This window comes from Herpailurus yagouaroundi, unplaced genomic scaffold (assembly GCF_014898765.1).
Source record: "Herpailurus yagouaroundi ecotype Mexico unplaced genomic scaffold, PumYag 166, whole genome shotgun sequence".
NCBI lineage: Eukaryota > Metazoa > Chordata > Mammalia > Carnivora > Felidae > Herpailurus > Herpailurus yagouaroundi.
In genome coordinates this window covers 21,207,054-21,227,383 of record NW_024412407.1, presented here as the reverse complement: position 1 = coordinate 21,227,383, position 20,330 = coordinate 21,207,054, and the positions used below count along the sequence as shown (strand labels likewise).

At 37.9% G+C, this 20,330-nt stretch overlaps 1 protein-coding gene across 3 annotated transcripts in view; it reads left to right on the top strand.

Moving 5' to 3' along the window:
* SMCO2 (single-pass membrane protein with coiled-coil domains 2) overlaps nucleotides 1–17,037 on the top strand; it is a 34,297-nt gene extending 17,260 nt beyond the window's left edge. For all 3 annotated transcript variants that reach the window (XM_040488583.1, XM_040488582.1, XM_040488581.1), the window contains 7 exons: nucleotides 244–380; nucleotides 1,598–1,747; nucleotides 5,185–5,275; nucleotides 9,157–9,213; nucleotides 10,865–10,921; nucleotides 11,972–12,147; nucleotides 16,781–17,037. In XM_040488583.1, the coding sequence (XP_040344517.1) occupies nucleotides 244–380; nucleotides 1,598–1,747; nucleotides 5,185–5,275; nucleotides 9,157–9,213; nucleotides 10,865–10,921; nucleotides 11,972–12,147; nucleotides 16,781–16,943 (831 nt within the window). In that variant the 3' untranslated portion in view covers nucleotides 16,944–17,037. The remainder of the gene's footprint in view (nucleotides 1–243; nucleotides 381–1,597; nucleotides 1,748–5,184; nucleotides 5,276–9,156; nucleotides 9,214–10,864; nucleotides 10,922–11,971; nucleotides 12,148–16,780) is intronic.
* The last annotated feature ends 3,293 nt before the right edge of the window (nucleotides 17,038–20,330 follow it).

Genomic DNA, 20,330 nt, shown 5'->3' with positions numbered 1-20,330 from the left:
ACTGAAAAGAGTCCTGCATCTGGACCCTAATGTTTTCTGCGTCCCTGCTGCAGCCTTCCTCTGTCAATGGAGCAAGAGGGCATGTCTGCTTATTTTATAAATGCATTAGAAGGCTCCAGCCTCACAGAGGGTTATGTGCTTGTCCCCAGAGAAGGGGGCATGAGTAGGCTAAGAAGGCCATCACCTCTTGTGATAACACCCCCTTTTTTTTTTCTGCTTTTCTTCTTTCATCATCTTTATCAGAATATGCCGGAGCTGGGTGCTGAGCATCACCAGGACCTGCAGAAAGAGCAGTATGAGCAAGAAACAAATCAGGTTCAACATGAGGATCCTCAAGTGCCCACATCTTTGCAGTTTTCAGAGGAGAGCATCCCTGAACTGTAAGCCTTGAAACAAGAAAGAGGGATTCTTGATAATACTTTGTGGGTATAATGCTATGTGAGTATGTCAGTCAGAGAAAGACAAATATCATATGGTTTCGCTCATATGTAAAATTTAAGAAACAAGCAAGCAAACAAACAAACAAACAAACAAGACAAACAGGGGAGCTTGGGTGGCTCAGTTGGCCGAGCTTCTGACTTAGGCTCAGGTCAGGATCCCCCAGTTCATGAGTTCAAGCCCTGCGTAAGCCTCTCTGTTGTCAAGCGTGCAGCCTGCTTCGGATCCTCTGTCCCCCTCTCTCTCTGCCCCTCCCCAATGGTACTCTCTCTCTCAAAAATAAAATATTTTTTAAAAAGACAAATAAAAATCCAGACTCTTAAGTACAGAGAATAAACTGATGGTTGCCAGAAGAGAAGTGGGCAGGGGGTGAGGGGCAGAGGAGGGTGGGGGAGGGATGGGTAAAATAGACAAAGGAGATTAAAGTGTACATTTACTGTGATGAGCACTGAGGAATATATAAAATCCTTGTTTCGTTATATCATACACTTGAAACTAATCTAACACTGTGTGTTAATCATACTTCGATTTAAAAAAGAAAAAAATAGTATTTTGTGGCAAAGAAAATGAAATTTAGCAGACAACTTAGGGAAAGACTGGAAGATTTAAAATCCATACATGTCTTAAACCTTAAACACTCACGTGCCCCAGGAACTACCTACACATTCCAGTAAGGATGCACAGTAAGGACATTTCTAGAGATGTAGGCAGAGCCATGGGGTTCTCTTTGCAACCTCTTCTTTGGAGCCTGGAATTAATACATATCTTGTCACTCTCAGATAATTCTCTAGATATGAAAAGCATCATAATTATCAATAGAAATGTATTGTTAAGGCCTTGTAGAACCTTTATAGCTCTCTTCTTCCAACAAGATGCAATCACTACCCTAACATTCATTAGGGGAGTGTAATACTTAACACTCATTCCATACAGGGAAATTTAAAAAATACATCATTTTTTTTTTTTTTTACTAAATGTAAAATGCATTTTATTTCCTCCAGCCTTATGACGATCTAAATGGCTATCATATAAATGCTTTCTTGAGGCCTAACTGCCTACCTGGCCCATTCTGGTGACAGAAAAAGAATCAGCATTCTAACTTGCCATTCAAGGGAAGAATTTTTCTGCCTTAAAACTGACCATAATAATATTTCTGCAGGAGTCAGGAGAACACGCTCTTCCAGCTAAACCACTGGAATATACAGATGGGTTTACAAGTGAGAGAACTTGGAGCTGATCACATAGACTGGATGGAGAAAATGAACAATATTATGCAAAAAATAAACCTAACAGAAAACACAGTGAAGAGGTAATTTAAAATTTCCTTTTTAATGTTTATTTATTTTTGAAAGACAGAACATGAGTAGGGGAGGGGCAGAGAGAGAGGGAGACACAGACTCCAAAGCAGGCTCCAGGCTCTGAGCTGTCAGCACAGAAACAGATGTGGGGCTCAAACCCACGAACGTGAGATCATGACCTGAACTGAAGCAGGATACTTAACCGACTGAACCACCCAGGCGCCCCTCACAGTGAAGAGGTAATCTTAGGGTGTTGGGTTTGGCCAGAAAATAGTTGAAAATTTTCATAGCTTCAGAAACTCTGGCTTTAAGGTAGTAAGATCTTTTACAAAGTCTTCAGAATAGGAAGTGCCAAGTCTTATGTTTAGAGGTCAATGCCACAAAAATCTCAAAGCCTGAATCACAGTTATCTGCATCTTTGCTCTCTCTTCTCTCAAGGAAAGAACTTCCTTCATAAGCTCTTTTTTTGGAGATGTGTTAATAGTCACCAAAGGGAGGTCTTCAAGTCCCCAATAACCAGCTCTAGCCAGTGTTGTCCAAAGGGATCCAACTAGCATAACATGAAAAAAAATATATTAAAAAGTATAGTTGTTAACGTATATCTGAATTTAACTGAAAAGTTTTAAGCTGGAACAGAAGTGATGAGACTAATTGTTATTTATCTAGTCACTGGTATAAAGAGATTGGGCTTTGGAGTCAAAGGTATTCCTTCCATCAGTGTTGTATAGTGTTCAGGGTACAGAGATCATATTTTGTTAGATTTAGGCCTAAGTATTTCATGCTTTTGGTGCCATTATAAGTTACTTGAAATTTTTCAATTTCTAATTATTAATTGTGAAGATACAGAAATACAATTGGTTTTTGTATATTGGTCTTGTGTCTTGTGACCTTGCTAAACTCATTTGTTAACTCCAGTAGTTTTGTAGATTATTTGGGATTTTCCACATAGATAATCATGTCATCCGCAAATAGAGCTTTATATCTTCCTTTCCAATCTGCATACCTTTTACTTCCTTTTGCTACTTTATTGTATTGGCTAGAACTTCTAGTATGATGTTGAATAGGAGGAATGACAGGAGACACTGGACATACTTACCTTGTTCTCTATCCCACAGAAAAAGTATGAGGTGTGATGTTAGCTGTCTTGATGGTTTTGTTTTGCTTTGTTTTGTTTTTGAGATTGGGAAGGTGTTTTCTCATCTTAGCTTACTGAGATGTTTTTAAAATCAGGAACGGTACTAAATTTTTCCAATAGCTTTTGCCACATCTATGAATGAGCATGTTATTTGTTTTTTGTTTGTTTATAGTCTCCCGATACAGCAAATTATAATGAAAGATGTTTGAATGCTGAGCCAGCCTTGAATTGCCAGCATAAACCCCACCTGGTCATAATATATTATTCTTTTTATATGTTGTTGGATTCTGTTTACTAAAATAGAACTTTTGAATGCATATTAATGAGAGATATTGGCCTCGGTTTTTCTTTCTTTTAATGAAAGAAACATCCCAGAAAAAACTGGGATATTTTCTGGATGAATTTGTGTAGAACTGGCACAATTTCTTCCTTACATGTTTGATTGAATTTGCCAGTGAAGCCATATTGCCTGGGTATTTCATTACAGTAAGATTTTTAACTACAAATTTAATTTATTTAATGATATACAGGACTCCTCCGGCTACTGAGCTCTCCAGTATATATTAGCAGTAGGTTGTATCTTTCAAGGAATTTGCCCATTTCATTTCCCCTCAGCCTTTCTAAATGGTAACATTTTGTCCAACTTTAGTATACCATCGAAACCAAGAAAATGACCTTGGGACTATAAACAGAGCCTATACAGATTTCACCAGTTATATGTATTCTCATTTGCGTGTGTGAGTGTGTGTATAGTTCTGTGCAATTTTATCATATGGGCAGCCTTCCATAGCCACCACCACATCAAGATTCTCAGCTGTACCATTGCACAAGACTCCTTTATAGCCACAGCGATTCCTTCCCACCCACTGCTAATACCCAGCTATGACAGATCATTTCCACATGTCTATAATTATGTTATTTCATCAATGTTACATACATCAAATCATGCATTATACATTTTTTTCACTCAGCATAATTTTTTTGAGGATCATCCAAGTTGCTGCCTGTATGAATAGTTCCTCTCCTTTTGTGGCTCAGTAGTATTCCATGGTATGGAGAGAGAGAGAAACAGAGACAGAGACAGACACAGAGACAGCGACAGAGAGAGAGTTTGGTTAACCATTCACCCATCAGAGGACAAGTGTGTAATTCCTAGTTTTGGGCTATTATGAATAAAGCTACTTTGGACATTCATGTACAACTTCCTGTGTGAAAGTAAGTGTTTATTTTTCTGGGATAATAGCCCAAGAATGAAATTGCTGGGTCATATGGTAAGTCTGTTTTCAGTTTTGACAGGCACCGCCAAGCTATTTTCTGGAATGACTGTCCATTTTACATTCCCGCCATCAATGTACGGGTGACCCAATTTCTCCAGAAGCTCACTAGCATTTGGCATTATCACTATATTACATCTTAGCCATTCTGATAAGTTTGTAGTACTATGTCATTGTAGCCTTGATTTGAATTTCTCTCACGGCTAAAGGTGCTGCGCATCCTTTCATGTGTTTATTTGCCATCTGTGTATCTCCTTAGGGAAATGTCTGCGCATGTGTTTTGTTCATTTCTTCATTGGATAGTTTGCTTCTTTAATACTGAGTGTTGAGAAGTTTTCATATTTTCTACATATAAGATCTAGGGTATGTGACAAGCAAATCCACTTACAGAGTCTTTGGCCAAAACAAAAGCTTTAAATTTTGATGAGGCCCAGTTTATCAGTGTTCCCTTTTATAGATGTCAAGTGGAAGAAAGCTTTGCCTAGTCCTACCTCCCAAGGATTTTTTTGTGTTTGTTTTTTCTAGAGATTAGGTAAGCTTCCATTTTAATCATTTAAATTTTCTGCTCCTGGGGTGCCTGGGTGGCTCAGTCGGTTGAGCGTCCGACTTCAGCTCAGGTCACAATCTCGAGGTCTGTGAGTTCAAGCCCCGCGTCAGGCTCTGGGCTGACGGCTCGGAGCCTGGAGCCTGCTTCCGATTCTGTGTCTCCCTCTCTCTCTGCCCCTCCCCCGTTCATGCTCTGTCTCTCTCTGTCTCAAAAATAAATACATGTTAAAAAAATTAAAAAATAAAAATAAAAAAAAATAAATTTTCTGCTCCTGTGTCCAATTAGGCCTTACATTTCTGTACTGCTCTCTTGATTATTTCGTGTTTTTTACTTTCTTGCATTGTATTTGTGACATTCGTTCCAACACAGCCACTACCCAAGAGTCCTCTGAAGTAAGAAGAGGATTTCATTCTTGAAAGATCAAAAAAGATTGTCTCTTGGGTGATTTTTCTTAGCCCATGTGACTTAGTCCATCTCTTGGTCTGTCTGCAGCTTATTAAATGAGGTGGTGTCCCTGGAGGGCCACATTGAAAAGCTGGAGTCACAAAAGGACTTTGACCCTGGTAAGGGGACAAACATTGAGGTAAGTGGGAGGCTTGGAAGAGAGGATCTGGGAGGCTCTGGGGAATCTGTCACCTCTTCCCACCCCTCCTATTGTTTAACAGGTCGTAAGAAGAATTAAAACCTGTCTTTTGTCACAAGGAGCAATGCTCTCTGGTGGTCAGTTCATGTGGGTACCGCCAGTTTTATCCTCTGAAGACACAAAAAGGCTAGACTTATTTTTTAAGTTATTTTATATTATTTTTTTGAGAGACAGAACACGAGCAGGGAAAGGGCAGAGAGAGAGACAGAAGGACACACAGAATCCAAAGCAGGCTCTAGGCTCTGAGCCATCAGCACAGAGCTGAACGCAGGGCTTGAACCCACAGACTAGAGATCATGATCTGAGCTGAAGTTGGATGCTCAACTGACTGAGCTACCCAGGTGCCCCCAAAAAGGCTAGACTTTTTAATACTATCTGGAAATTCAGTTAGATAGGCTTATATCTGGATGCCATGTGAAGACATGATGAGTGCCTTAAGGGAAGACTTCTCTTCCTTAATCTTTGCATCCCAGCACCTAACAGTTTAGAGAAGACACCCAGGAATTAAGTATTTGTGAGTAACTGCATCCTTAAAATGAAAGAGATATATTCGTGTTCATCTCTGATGCTTTCATGAAGAGTTCTTGTGTTGGTTTTCATGATCTCCAGCTTTTCTATTGTTTTCCTGCCTTGCATTTCTTAGAGACTCTTTTCTGAGAAAGGTTTAATTTTCCCTTTTTAAAGAGTCATAGAATGTTAGAAAGGTAGTAACCAACTTTGGATAAGAATTAGACCTCAGAGCCCTGGCCGATAGTATTTCTAAACTTCGTGCCTTTGAAAAACATTCTCTAAGAAAGGAAAAAAATCTGTGTCTACCTACTTCCTTTTATTGAAATCGCCAGCCTCTGCTTTAGCTTAAGCCCAAAAGCTTACATTAAGTGGATTTTGGAGAAAATAAAGATGAAATATCTCTTTATTGTAGGAAGGTAATGTTTATTTAGACCCCTTACATATTAAAAGCCATCTATAGATAGCATAGATTAATGCCAGGGGAAAAAACTACTTTCAACCATGATTTAGTCCAAAACTTTGAAGTAGCGATCTCATTTTGAGATAGTTGAAAAGTTAAGGTTTTTTTCCACTATCCTTGGGCTTTGGAAATCGCAAACTATGAAAAAAGGGAAGGGGACAAGGGCCAAGAAATATTCTGCCTTGGGAAATTTGCTCCAAAGTCAGCTGTGTTACAGGGATGTGAATTTCAGCAGGAGGTAGGGATAGGGTGGGGTAGATATTAAAAGAATGATGAGAAAGATAGAAGAGAACAAAAATAAATGAAAGGGAGATTTGAAAACAAACCAACAGAGGCTTGGAATAATTATGAAAAGGGAAGGCATGACAAGTAGATAGGGAGATTTTCTATACAGGAGATGCACAGCTTTGTACGCACTTAAAAAACAAAACAAAACAGGCATGACTTAAAAACTATAATCACTCCACTAACCACCAACTGGTATGTGGATAAACTGTGGCACATGTGCTATGATAGACTACTACTCAGCAATAAAAAGGGCTGGATTTCTTAGTCATTTAACAACATGAATGAATCTCAAGTGCATTCTGCTGAGTGAAAGAAGCCAGATCCAGAGGACTACATAGTTCATGATTCCACCTGCATCACATTCTGAAAAAGGCAAAACTATAGGAATAGAAAAGAGACTTGTGGTTGCTGAGGTTGTGTGGGGAAAGGGAGAAGGGAATTGATAAAGGGGCACAAGGAAATTTGAGGTGTGATGGAAATATTCTGTATCTTGTGCTGATGATTATGTCAAAATTCATAGAACTGTAGACTTTTATTTTCATTTTATTTTACATATGTGTTTTTCATTTTTTATTTTATTTATTTATTTTGAGAGAGACAGAGAGAGAACGCAAGAGACAGTAAGCATGAGTGCAGGAGGGGCAGAGAGTGAGGGAGAGAGAATCCCAAGCAGGCTCCACACTATTAGTGATGCGGGGCTTGATCTCACAAACCATGAGATCATGACCTGAGTGGAAATCAAGAGTCATATGCTTAACTGACTGAGTGACTCAGGTACCCCCATGAACTATACACTTTTATTTTTTTATTTTAAAGTGTATTTATTTATTTTGAGAGAGAGAGAGCACAAGCAGGGTGGGAGCAGAGGGAAAGGGAGAGAGAGAGAAAATCCAAGCAGTCCCCATGCTGTTAACATAGAGTCTCATGTGGGACTCGAACCCATGAATGGTGAGATCATGACCTAAGCCAAAACTGAGAGTCGGTAGGTCGCTTAACTGACTGATTAACCCAGGCATCCCTGTACACTTTTAAAAAGTGAGTTTTGCTGCATGTAAATTACACCCCAATGCACGTGGCTTTTAAAAATGGATGCCAGGGGGGTGCCTGAAGGGCTCAGTCATTAAGTGACAGACTTGGGCTTGGGTCATGATCTCACAGTTCATGGGTTTGAGCCCCAACTTGAGCATCAAGTTCTGTGCTGATGGTGTGGAGCCTGCTTGGGATTCTCTCCCTCTCTCTCTGCCTCTTCCCCACTTGCACTTTTCTTTCTCTCAAAAATAAATAAATAAACTTAAAAAAATAACCGTTTAAAATAAATAAATAAAAATAAAAATGAGGGTGCCTGAGTGGCTCAGTCGGTTAAGTGTCCAACTTCGGCTCAGGTCATGATCTTGCAGTTCGTGGGTTCGAGCCCCTCATCAGGCTCTGTGCTGACAGCTCAGAGCCTGGAGCCCGCTTCAGATTCTGTGTCTCCCTCTGTCTGCCCCTCCGTCTCTTGCACTCTGTCTCTCACATTGTCTCAAAAATGAATAAACATTTAAAAAATTAAAAATAAATAAAAATAAAAATAAAAATGGGCACAACGTCTGTCCTCAATAAGTCTAAACAGTGATGGGAAAGGCTGTGTAATGAATAAGAAACTTTAAATATAATTACCACAGAAGCAAAATCAGTAGGAATGGCTATAGGTTTACTCTGGTGAAGAGAAAGTGAAGATTGTTAGAAATATAGAAAAAGCAGTCAAGCAAAGTTTGGACAAATTAAAGGAGAAATGCGTTAATAAAGTTAAAATAATATCACATGTATTGGCTCATTTATATCTCATGAAGAAATGGAATGGCTCAGAAAGGCATGAAGGCAGGAGGGAAAGATTGGTAAAATCACTTAAAACACACTTAAAACTCACACACACACACACACACACACACACACACACACACACACAGCAGAAACAAATTTAAAGACCTTTACAGTGAAGAAAGGACTTTGGGGTAGCCTTTGGGTGTTGCCTGATATTTAACCCCTAAATCCACGAAGCTTTCTGAAATCTCCAGGTCAACATCTAAACTTTCATTCGGAGATTGACTCCTATCTTTTCTCTTTGATACAATTATCTCAGATAAGTACTGTGCAAAAGATATTCATTATATAAATAAACCAGGATACCAAGTAAAACACGATTGTAATATCACAGCTCCTTTCTAAATAATTAAGTCATACAATTCAGGGGTTGGTGATGAATGAGCTTGGTAAAAAAAAAAAAGGGTATAGACTATACATTCTCGAGAAGCTGTTTGAAGGTAAATACTCATTCCATGTATCTAATCAACACAATGCCTAGCCCAAGGGCCACTTACGTAGGATGTGGCCAACTCAATCGTGTTGATTTGACTTAATGTTGATTTTGGAGATCAGAACTCAGAAAAGTACTGAAAAAACAGTTGCTCTTAAGTCTCAAAATTTTTGACCATGAATCAGCTTTGTTCCAAAAATCGTCTTCATTTTGTTTCAGTTCCACATATCATTCATTACAACTTTTGATTTATGCCCTTTTGTTTTAAAGGAGAAGATCATGGAAATTAAGAAGCAATTAGAAGAAATGGATAACAAATGTGTCCAGGTAATGATAAAATGGCATTACAATTAAGGAAGAAAAACAGTTCTTCAAAGACAATCTCAGATTTAGAGAATTTTGGTGAATGGAATCCAAATTTTGATGAAAGATAGACTCAGCATTTTAGACCTAGCATGGAACTGTCTTGTAGCCTTTACTCTCATGTTCAGAAGAGAACAGCATAACTCAAAAACATGACGTGATCTGCCCACATTCCCAGATGAAAAGACCAGTCTTGTTCTTGCTCTTCCATTAAAAAAAAAAAAAAAAAGTATATGTTTTTTTTTCTAACAAAAGTAGGGCACGCTTATTTTAATAATTAAAATTTAGAACTATTTCATATAAAAAATGAAAAATAGGGGAGCCTAGGTGGCTCAGTCAGTTAAGTGTCCGACTTCGGCTCAGGTCATGATCTCACAGCTCGTGAGCCCCACATCGGGCTCTGTGCTGACAGCTCAGAGCCTGGAGCCCGTTTCAGATTCTGTATCTCCCTCTTTCTCTCTCTGCCCCTCCTCTGCTCTCTCTCTCTCTCTCTCCCAAAAGTAAACATTTTTTAAAAATGAAAAATAATCCCACTCTCTCAAAGATAAACACAGTGAACATTTTAGCATATTTATGTTCGTCCAAATTTTTGTATACATGTATCTACATGTTGTTGCAATTGTAATCAGATTATATTATATATAGTTTTGCAAGTTGGCTGTTTTTCACTTACCATTTTTCTTCAGCAACTTTCTATGCCACCAGATGTCATTTTTACCTTTTCACTGTCTATATAATGCGCAATTTGATTTTGGGATTTATAAAATTTATTTTATTGGATATTTTGGACCTTATAATAAATGTTTGCTATTATAAACTTTGCCTCAGAAAATCTGTATCTTTGCTTGCTTGTGCAAGTACTTAAGCAAAATTTCTGGAAATGGCACCTCTAGCACCCATCTTCCTTGAATCCCAGAACACTGTTCTTCCTACTATAGCTCTGCCTTTCAATATCTCCTGCAAGTCTATTATAGAATGATTAATTAAAAACCTGTTAAAGAGTTATTTACTCCCGACATATGTATGATTGGGATTCATGTCTTAGAAGGTTTGCTTTCAGCCTGTCTCTTGAACTTACTGATAGGAACCAACCAAAACCATATGTTGTCTCTAACGACCTGTAGGAGACAGGATGAAAAGAAGAATCAGACATTTTTTGTGGACAGCTCTTTTGCTAAACTGTAAAGTCAAAATATGCAAATTAATATAGTGAGAACATGTACTCGTATATTATAAATTTTAAGATATTTAAAGGAAATGCAATTTTCTTTTTTTTCTCTGAAACATACTACGTTTCTCTAATTAGTGCCTTGGAAGTATTTTAAGGCACAAAGAAAGAATAATGAATAGAGAAAAAGATTTATAATAAGCTGCTATTGTATAAATTTATACTTCTAAAATATTAAAAATAACTATGCTAATCTTTTGGTTATTCCTCCTGCAATTTATCATGATTATACTATGAATTTGCTGTAAGAGGAAGGATTTTATTGAGTAAAAGCAGTTTCAAAGAAGCCGCTTTACGACTAAGTGGTGTCAAAATGAGTGACGTTTTATGGTATAAACCAGAAAAATCTAATTTCCATTTCACCCAGAATTGTGCATGTCTTTTCAGGAAGATGCTTGTAATGAAGCTCATGCATTAAAGGAGAAACTCATTGCAAGAATAAAGGTAAGATTTCACAGTTATGCAAGTTCAAATAATGATAAAATCTAACTATAGGGATGATTCTCTAGAAGTTGAGATTGTGCCACATACTCTTTCTCTTTCCTGATCACTTTTTCCCCCCTTTCCTGGGCTTCTTCTTTGGGCCAATGGGACACCTCACAGGTCTGGTGTACTCCCCAGACCTCACAGCCCTGTGCTGCTTCTACATCTCCTCCATTTGGAGCTTATCCTCCAGGTCGACAAATTATGCATTTTTCAAGGCTCAGCTCAAATGTCATCTCCTCCTCCAGACCTCCCCTAAACTCCCCTAGCCAGAAAAATGCTTCCATATCTGAACCTCTCCCACAAGATCTTGAGATAAACAGGAATGCGTAAAAGAAGCAATGAATGACTGAGTCAATGTCACTTGTTCAGAGATGCCTAATTGTCCCACCTCTAGAGTAGATGTCCCACCAACAAACCTCGGCTACTCTGTCTCATCACCTTATTTATTTTCTCTTTAGCATGTATCAGAGTCTATAATGTCTAATCTAATGTATGTGTGTGTGTGTGTGTGTGTATTAGATATTATGTTTTGTTGTTTATTGCTTGTCTCCCAGCCCCTATAAACATGCATGCAATTCGTTATCCATTTGGTTTAAAAATGCACATGTAATAGAATGCATATTCTTATCTATTTTGTTAACCACAGAATCTTAGAATGGTGCCTAGTAGGAGTCACTTAATATGTTTTGCATAGATGAACAAATTGAACAGATGAATTCAATACAAGGATAATTATCTTCCTACATGAATAATCCAGTAGTTAAAGATTAGCATGTGGGTTTCGTTTAATTTTCTACTGTGGTGCTGCTACCTTATTTTGTGAATGTGTAAGTCTCTTTCCATTAGGTGGGTGTGCACCTGCCAACGATTTCCTCACGTGACTCATATGGGATTGGCAGTGTGGGCTCCTGAGGTATTCTGGAGGAAAAGCATGCTGCATCTACAATAAGACAAGCAGACCTCTGACATCATTGTTTTAAATGAGAGTTGATTGCTATTTTTTTCCAGAACTTTTACAAAGACATGACTCTGCTGAATACAAAGCTGGGGATGTACCAAAAGCAAGAGGGGAAAACAGACTCTCAGAGTCCTGAAGAAATGGGAGTGGAGGAAAGAGAACCTCCGCATCCTCAGGCTCCATGCCCCCCTTTAGGGGAGAATGCTCCTTCTGGCATTACAATGTGGTAAGTCAGAGAAAGGGGCCTTTGGGGCTGGACAAAGGCCCCCAAATGGATGAACCATAGTATGATGAGTTGTTGCAAGGGTTGACTGAAAATTTGTTTTATCTTCATTTATAAATTATCTATTCTTGTTCTACTTGTCTATTTGTTTATTGGAGTTGTAGTGTTTATTGGAGTTTTTTTGTATCATTTTTAGATACAGATCTATTGCATTAGATCTAAAAATACAAGTATATATTTCTTTATTATTGCTTTAGGTAAATATGTATACATACATCTTAGGACGTTGTCTGCAAGGTGTGATGCAGCTTCCCCCACCAAAGGAACATACCTGCCAGGCAGACTTGAAAACCTTTGTTCATCACACAAGAGGCTTCTCCCTTGTATGGTATTAAAGATATACATACTAGCAAATCTGACTCTTTGGATCCCTTTCTGAAGATGCCACAACATCATATATACCTGGAGCAGTACTCTCCTGTAAGAAAACTTGTCTGATTCTTTATCCTCAACTACCAATCCAAGTAGATGTTCAGCAACCTGTCTTGCGCATACACTGTACCTTGCACATAATCCTGACACAGAACCCACAGTATATCATTGCAATTACATTACTTTATTATTTTTATTTTTATTTACTTACTTTATTATTTTTAAATGCTTATTTATTTATTTATTTTGAGAGAGAGCGAGAGAGCATAAGTGGGAGAGGGGCAGAGAGAGAGGGGGAGAGAGAATCCCAAACAGGCTCCATGCTGTCAGTGCAGAGCCCGATGCAGGGCTCAATCTTGAGAACTTTGAGATCATGACCTGAGCCAAATCAAGAGTCAGATGCTCAACCGACTGTGCCACCCAGGTGTCCCACGCAATTACATTATTTTAAATCTGTCTCCTCCTAGTAATTCATGAGCTGAAGTTAGAGATTTTAGTCATTTTGAGACATGGAATATAAAACATCTTCACCAGGCTTAACAGATATTAAATTACTAAGTAAGTGAGGAGTGATGTCAATGAAAATAGTGGAGTAAAGACCCCAGAAAATTTCCTCCTCCATAAAATCAATGAGAGAGCTTGAAAAAAAATAGAATCAACTCGTTCAGAACCTTGGAAATTAAGGATTTAGTATCCAGAATATATAAAGAACTCTTATAACTCAACAACAAAAAGAGAAACAACCCAATATTTTAAATGAGCAAAGGACTTGAATAGACATTTCTTCAAATAAGGTACACAAATGGCCAAAAAGCACAAGAAAAGATGTTCAACACCATCGGTTATTAGAGAAACGCAAATCAAAATCACGTGATACCACTTTACATCTCTAAGATAACTATAATCAAAAGAACAGCATTGGAGAGGATGTGGAGAAATTAGAACCCTCAGACATTGCTAATGGGATCGTAAAATGGTGCAGTCACTTTGGAAAACAATTCGGCTGTTTCTGAAAATATTAAATATAGAGCTATCATCTGACCCACTCCTAGGTATGCACCCAGAAGAACTGTATGTCCACACAAAAACCTGTACACAAATGTTCACAGCAACATTATTCATAATTGCTAAAAAGTAGAAACAATACAAATATCCATTAACTGATGAGTAGGTAAACAAAATTTGGCATATCCATACGATGGAGTATTGTTCATACACAAAAAAGGAACAAAGGACTAATACATGCTACAACATTGATGACCCTTGAAAACATTATGCTAAGTGAAAGAAGTCAGACACAAAAGGCCACATATTATATGATTTCATTCCTGCGAAATGTTCAACATAGGAAAATCCATGTAGGCAGGAAGTAAATGAATAGTTGCCAGGCTTTAAAGGAGTGGAAAATAGGGAGTGGCTGTTCATGGGTACATTCTTTTTGGGGTGATGAAAATTTCCTGGAATTAGATAGTGGTGATGGTTGTACAACCCTGTGAATAAACTAAAAGCCACTGAAGTATACACTTTCAAGGGTAAATTTTATGGCATGCAAATTATATCTCAAAAAAACAAACAAATAAGTAAATGTCTTTTTATCATCACTTGCTTGCATTAAATGGGCAGATTACAGTTCAGTTGAGTTGCCCATCTTTCATCACGTCATTACATCCTAGTTAAGATTGCTTAAGACTTTGACCAATTTCTTGTCTATGAACTGGAAACATACTGGTTCCATTGAAGCATATTTATACATCATATTTTTGAGAAGGTTTATGTATCAATTTTGCTATTTTTAGGCTCGGGGGGACCTCTTCCTGGTATCCTCAGTTCTCTTATAGACCTTCCACTAACAATACGAGCATTTTTTAAAAGAATAAAGGTTTTATATATGGCAAGTCTTGAAAAATATATATATAAATGAATAAATAAACAGTATTAAAAAATCAAAGGAATGTTTTTATTCTTTAAAGAACATAAATTCAAAGTGAATAAAATATTTAATGACACTAATATTTGGTTCCGTACCGATGATATGAAAAAAAAAATGATTTTGAATTAGTAGCTATGATTAGTTCAGAAAAGTGTCTGAACTTTTAAAAAACAAACATTACACATGTTCTTTTAGTTGTTTACTGATAGAAAATCTGAAAAATATTTTTTTATATTGACTTGCAAATAAAAATCAAACCATTCAGTAGTGTCAAGAAATAAATCTGAACCTAACCCCACCTGGAGTGTTCACTTAAGGAAAGAAAAAACTGGAAGAACACACTCTAAACCAGAAGAAAAACAAATAAAAAACAAAACAAACAAAAACTAAGAAAGAAAAAGAAAGAAAGAAAGAAAAAGAAAAGAAAAGAAAAGAAAAGAAAAGAAAAGAAAAGAAAAGAAAAAAACAGAAAAAAACTTAGCTGATTATAGGGGCACCTACATGGCTCAGTCAGTTGAACATCCAGCTCTTGATTTTGACTCAGGTCATGACTTCAGGGTCGTGAGATTGAGCCCCGCATTGAGCTCCATGCTGTGCATGGAGCCTGCTTAAGATTCTCTTTCTCCCCCTCTACCACTCGTGCTGTCTCCCTAAAAAAAACTTAGCTGTTTATATTAGGGTGATGAGATTATAACTTCTTCATTTCTCTGTTTTCCAAATTATTTGTGATTCAGAAAAACAGTTTTTCTCTTAAAAAAAAAAATAATGTTAGGGGTACCTGGGAGGCTCAATTGGTTCAGCCTCCAACTTCAGCTCAGGTCATGATCTCACGATTTGTAAGTTCAAGCCCCGCCTCAGGCTCTCTGCTGTCAGTGCACAGCCTGCTTGGAAAACTGTCCCCCTCTCCCTCTGCTCCTCCCCCACTTGCTCGCGCGCTCTTTCTCTCTCTCTCTCTCAAAAATAAACATTAAAAAAAAAAATGTTAAAATGTGTTCCTTTGAAAATGTACCAGTTTGGTGCTTCCAAAGGTTATTGGTTTTGGAATTTAGGAAGAATGGTGTTCATTTACTAGCTATGTTTTTGTAGTGAGTTGTTTTTCTTTTCATAAGAAAGAACAAATCTATACTTAGCGCTTCTTGAGGGAAGGGCATCTTTGCTTCATCTTAGCAGCCTCTTCTGACTAGAGTATATTATAAAAGCATTGGCTCTTTAATAAATGTATGAAATAGGGACGCCTGGGTGGCGCAGTCGGTTAAGCGTCCGACTTCAGCCAGGTCACGATCTCGCGGTCCGTGAGTTCGAGCCCCGCGTCGGACTCTGGGCTGATGGCTCAGAGCCTGGAGCCTGTTTCCGATTCTGTGTCTCCCTCTCTCTCTGCCCCTCCCCCGTTCATGCTCTGTCTCTCTCTGTCCCAAAAATAAATAAACGTTGAAAAAAAAATTTTTAAAAATAAATAAATGTATGAAATAGAAGCAATCATTTGTGTAACTACCAAGAGGCAGCCAGTGGCAATAATTCCAAGCACTTTGGCTCAGGTTTACAGAATCCTCTGAGTTGGATCACAAACTAGATCCATAGCTGGCTTTAACTGCGCTTTAGATTTTCTCTTCTGAAATTTATTGTTGATGGTAATTATCTACAGGTTACTGTATTATCTGGGACATTTCTTTCTTTCTTTGTGTTTTCTGGATCTGCCAGATCTTCTGCCTTAATCAAGTATTGCATGTATAATTAAAAAGTAATAACACAGGATTTAAAGGCAAACAAAATACATCGTAGGTACAGCCTAGAAGGAGGAGTCCTTAAAGACTTGAGAAAGCTTCTATTGCTTTCAAAAGGGTAAGTCAGGTGCCAGGACAAAACTAGTGATAGAGCTGTCACTAGTTTTGTCACTAGTATTTTATATCACCAGGAAAATCTAACTGCCTGTTCTTTTATTTCCCTCCAAATTGGCATCATTTACCTCACAAGTGAGGTCTTTACCTCAATAATCTGCTAGTGTGTGAGAAGTCCATTTCGAAGGAGAGAACCTCATAATATCCAGGGTTTCATTGTTTCGTGGCTGCAGAACCTCGGAATTCCAGCTCTAGTCCTAGGATGGACTTACGTGCTTATTTATTCTAAGCTCCTTCTTTTGTGGATGTTAACTGGGGTCAAGAGAAGTTCAGTTATTTCCTTGCAGTTAATAGAACTACCTGGGTGGAGGAACCAGGAATCACATCAGTGTGGTTTTCTGTACAATGTTCTTAACACAGACGTCTTCTTTTCTTGTAGGAAACGTGCACTGAGGATTTTCATCATGTTTTATGTCCTCACCTTCACTGGACTTTCATGTTACATACTATTTTTTGATGCTACGTTTATCTTTGAAAGCCTGCTCCCCACAATGCTTGGGCACCGCAGAATGTGGGAACTACGGGAGATCATCAGGCCTTGAACTTGCAAGCAGAAGACTTGTTACCCTCCTAAAGATATAGAAGTTACTGTTACCCTAAGACTTTCTCCTTAATAAAATTCTGGCTGTTCTTGTATTATGGTGGTTGACATATTTTTCAAAAAATACTATTGGATGTTCAGCAAAGGACATTATAGTTAAAAGGAAATTGGTTGCTCACAGACAGAAAAAATGAAAACAGTTTATCTTTACCCTTATGACTCACAATTACTTCTTGAATCATCCCAGAGGTTGTTTAAACATTTACTTCAAACCCCTAGCCTCTCCAACCCTGGGAACCTGAGACTATCCAGTATTAGCTTCCTCGGTATTTGCCCCATTTTGACCTTTGCTTCCTCAAAAAGGAAAACACAGAATTCTTCTTCATCAATATCAGTTTTACTTCAATTGGATTGGGGCCATATTTTGGTAGTAGTGGATATTTCTTGGTTTTGCTCCTAACATTCATTTTTCCTTTTAGTAACAGGACCCTAATTTTGCTTTGAAAGAACTATCTTTACCCAGTGAGCATAATTATAGTGGTCTTCCAGTCAGTGTCCCGTTTCTTTCTATTAACAACAGTTAGGAATATATTGAATCAGACATTCTCTAAGAATGAGAATGTTGTGGGGTGCCTGGATGGCTCAGTTGGTTAAGTGTCTGACTCTCGATCTCAGCTCTAGTCTTGATCTCAGGGTCATGAATTCAAGTCCTGAATTGGGCTCCACACTGGGTGTGAAGCCTACTTAAAAAATAAAATAAAATAAAATAAATAAAATGAGAATGAGAATTTTGAGAAGAATCATATAAAAAAGACAAATGATTTGAAACTTCTATTTTAACTATTTGAACTACTCTATACCTTTTCCGCTGAAGTTTGTCAGAGTTGGTTCTGTTGCTTATGATAAAAGAAATTTTAATTGATACAGAAGTTTTGAATGCTCGACTGGAGTGTTTTTATCCCTAATTGTGTAGGTAATGGGGAGATTGTAAACTTTATCTGCAATATGAAAAACAGTTATAATTGAACTGTTTAATATTAATAGAACCATAAAGAATACATTGGCTTTAGGAGAACAGAAGGGATGTGAGGGATGAGTTAAAAGGCCATTCAGTGGTTCAGGTGAGTGAAGGATGGGGAGTCGAGGATGGAAAGGAGACGAGGGGTGAAGTAGACATTGTAAGGATGGGTTCTACGACACTGGGTTGTGCAATGGATGTGGGGTTGGAAGGGTGGTGATAGGGATATGGTCCCAATTCTCACACTTGAACGGATCTTGAAGGATGGATAATATTTTCATGCCAGAGATGAGGAAAAGGCATTTCAGAGAAAAGAAACATCTGAGTAAAACTTAGAAGCCATGAGTATAAGGCAGAGTAAGGAAACTTGCTAGAGTATATTACTCAACAAACCAGTTTATATGGTCCTTTCAAAAAGCACAGCCTCACTCATTTTTGTGGTCTCTGGAACAGTGATTCCCAAATAACTGGTCCATTAACTGAATGCATCAGAATCACTTGGGGAGCCTTACACATTGAAGATTTTCAATCCCACCTCCAGATATTTACATTCAGTAGAGCTAATGTGAAGTCCAGGCACTTTATTTTTTTAAATCTCCCCAGCTGAATATAATACAAAGCCAAATTTGGGAACCATGCCTTGGTACCCTTTAGGACAATGCTGTGCACACAATAGATACTCAAGAAATACCTACTGAAATAATCTAAGTTATGTGTTTTTCTCTTTGTGGTCTCCCTATCACCTCATCAAGTGCTACATTTAATATTTGTTCAATAATTTCCATCATAGCCATTTTCCCAATGATACCTTCAACTCCTTTCTATCTTTTTGCTTTAACATTCTAGAAATCACCAGGTCCTTCCAATTCTTCTACAGCAATTTTTCTCAAACAGCCCCCATTCTTTACATTTATAATGTTTCTATTCTGATAGCCCTTATTATACAAGTGGATTACTGCTAGCGAAAGCCAGCCCGTTATTTCCTCTTCTATAGACTATTATATATATGCACAATGTTAGAAAAGAATAGACTCCAAATGCCAATTTCATCCTGATATTCTACAACCAGAAAACCGTATCAGTGTCTAGAAATGTGAAATGTACTTCTGAGTGTTTTTCAGGCCGTGATACTGAACGGAATTCCACAAAGAAACATTCAGTTATACAGTTGTCTGAGCGTCACCTCCAGAAATTCTAAATCTTTAGATCTAGGATGAATCTCTAATATCTTCCATTTTAATAGATTCCCCTAACAAGTCTTAGGACTCAAAGTTTAAGAACCACCATACTATGCTATGAGCAAAAGCTACCTGGGATTCCAATTTGGCTGAGATCCCATACAATGTTAATCAAGAGGCGACTCCTTTTTAGGGGAGGGAGAAGGCAAGGGTATGGATGAGGAAATTTCCAGGACAAACAGTAAAGGGAAAAAAAAATCCAAAAGCTCTGGGAACAATGAGTAATATATTCAAAAGGTCTTGTGATAGTGAGAGAATATGCTGACAGATTTTTTTTTAGAAGTCACAGATTTATTTTCAAATAAAGGGACTACTCAGACCAATTGGTAGACAGAACTGGGTGTATGTTTTTTGATAATCTTCAGGAAAATTCCCATTGCTGGATACGGTATCTGCTGATTTGTGTGTAAAACCAAAAAAAGAAGCATTGAGTTTAACTAGCTCAAGTAAAGCCAAAAGTGCTGCAATGACCATGTAACACTAGTGATGAAAATAATGTAGGGAACTAGATTCTTTTAAGGCATAAATTCATATTGTACTGACTTCTAAGATATACTTTATTAATATTTAAACTAAGGTGGAATAATTTTCACTAGGGGATGAATAGCCTTGAGGTGGGAATGATACTATTTTCATATCAATTTATTTTCAATTTATCAACATCTCAAGCTGGAAAGCTGGGTGTCACAATGTCCTACTCCACTGAGAGAGAAAAACATTTAGTAAAGTACCATAGTATTAAGATGATATAAATGGCTATATGTGGCAATTCAGTTAACTGCTTTGTGTGGTTGGGTTTTATTTCAGATCTTTTATTTATTTATTTATTTATTTTTAATTTTTTTTTCAACGTTTATTTATTTTTGGGACAGAGAGAGACAGAGCATGAACACGGGAGGGGCAGAGAGAGAGGAAGACACAGAATCGGAAACAGGCTCCAGGCTCCGAGCCATCAGCCCAGAGCCCGACGCGGGGCTCGAACTCACGGACCGCGAGATCGTGACCTGGCTGAAGTCGGACGCTCAACCGACTGCGCCACCCAGGCGCCCCTATTTCAGATCTTTTAGACGCCACATTCAGTTGAGTCAACCACTATGCTCACAATCACTTACCAAAAACATCAGAATCACTT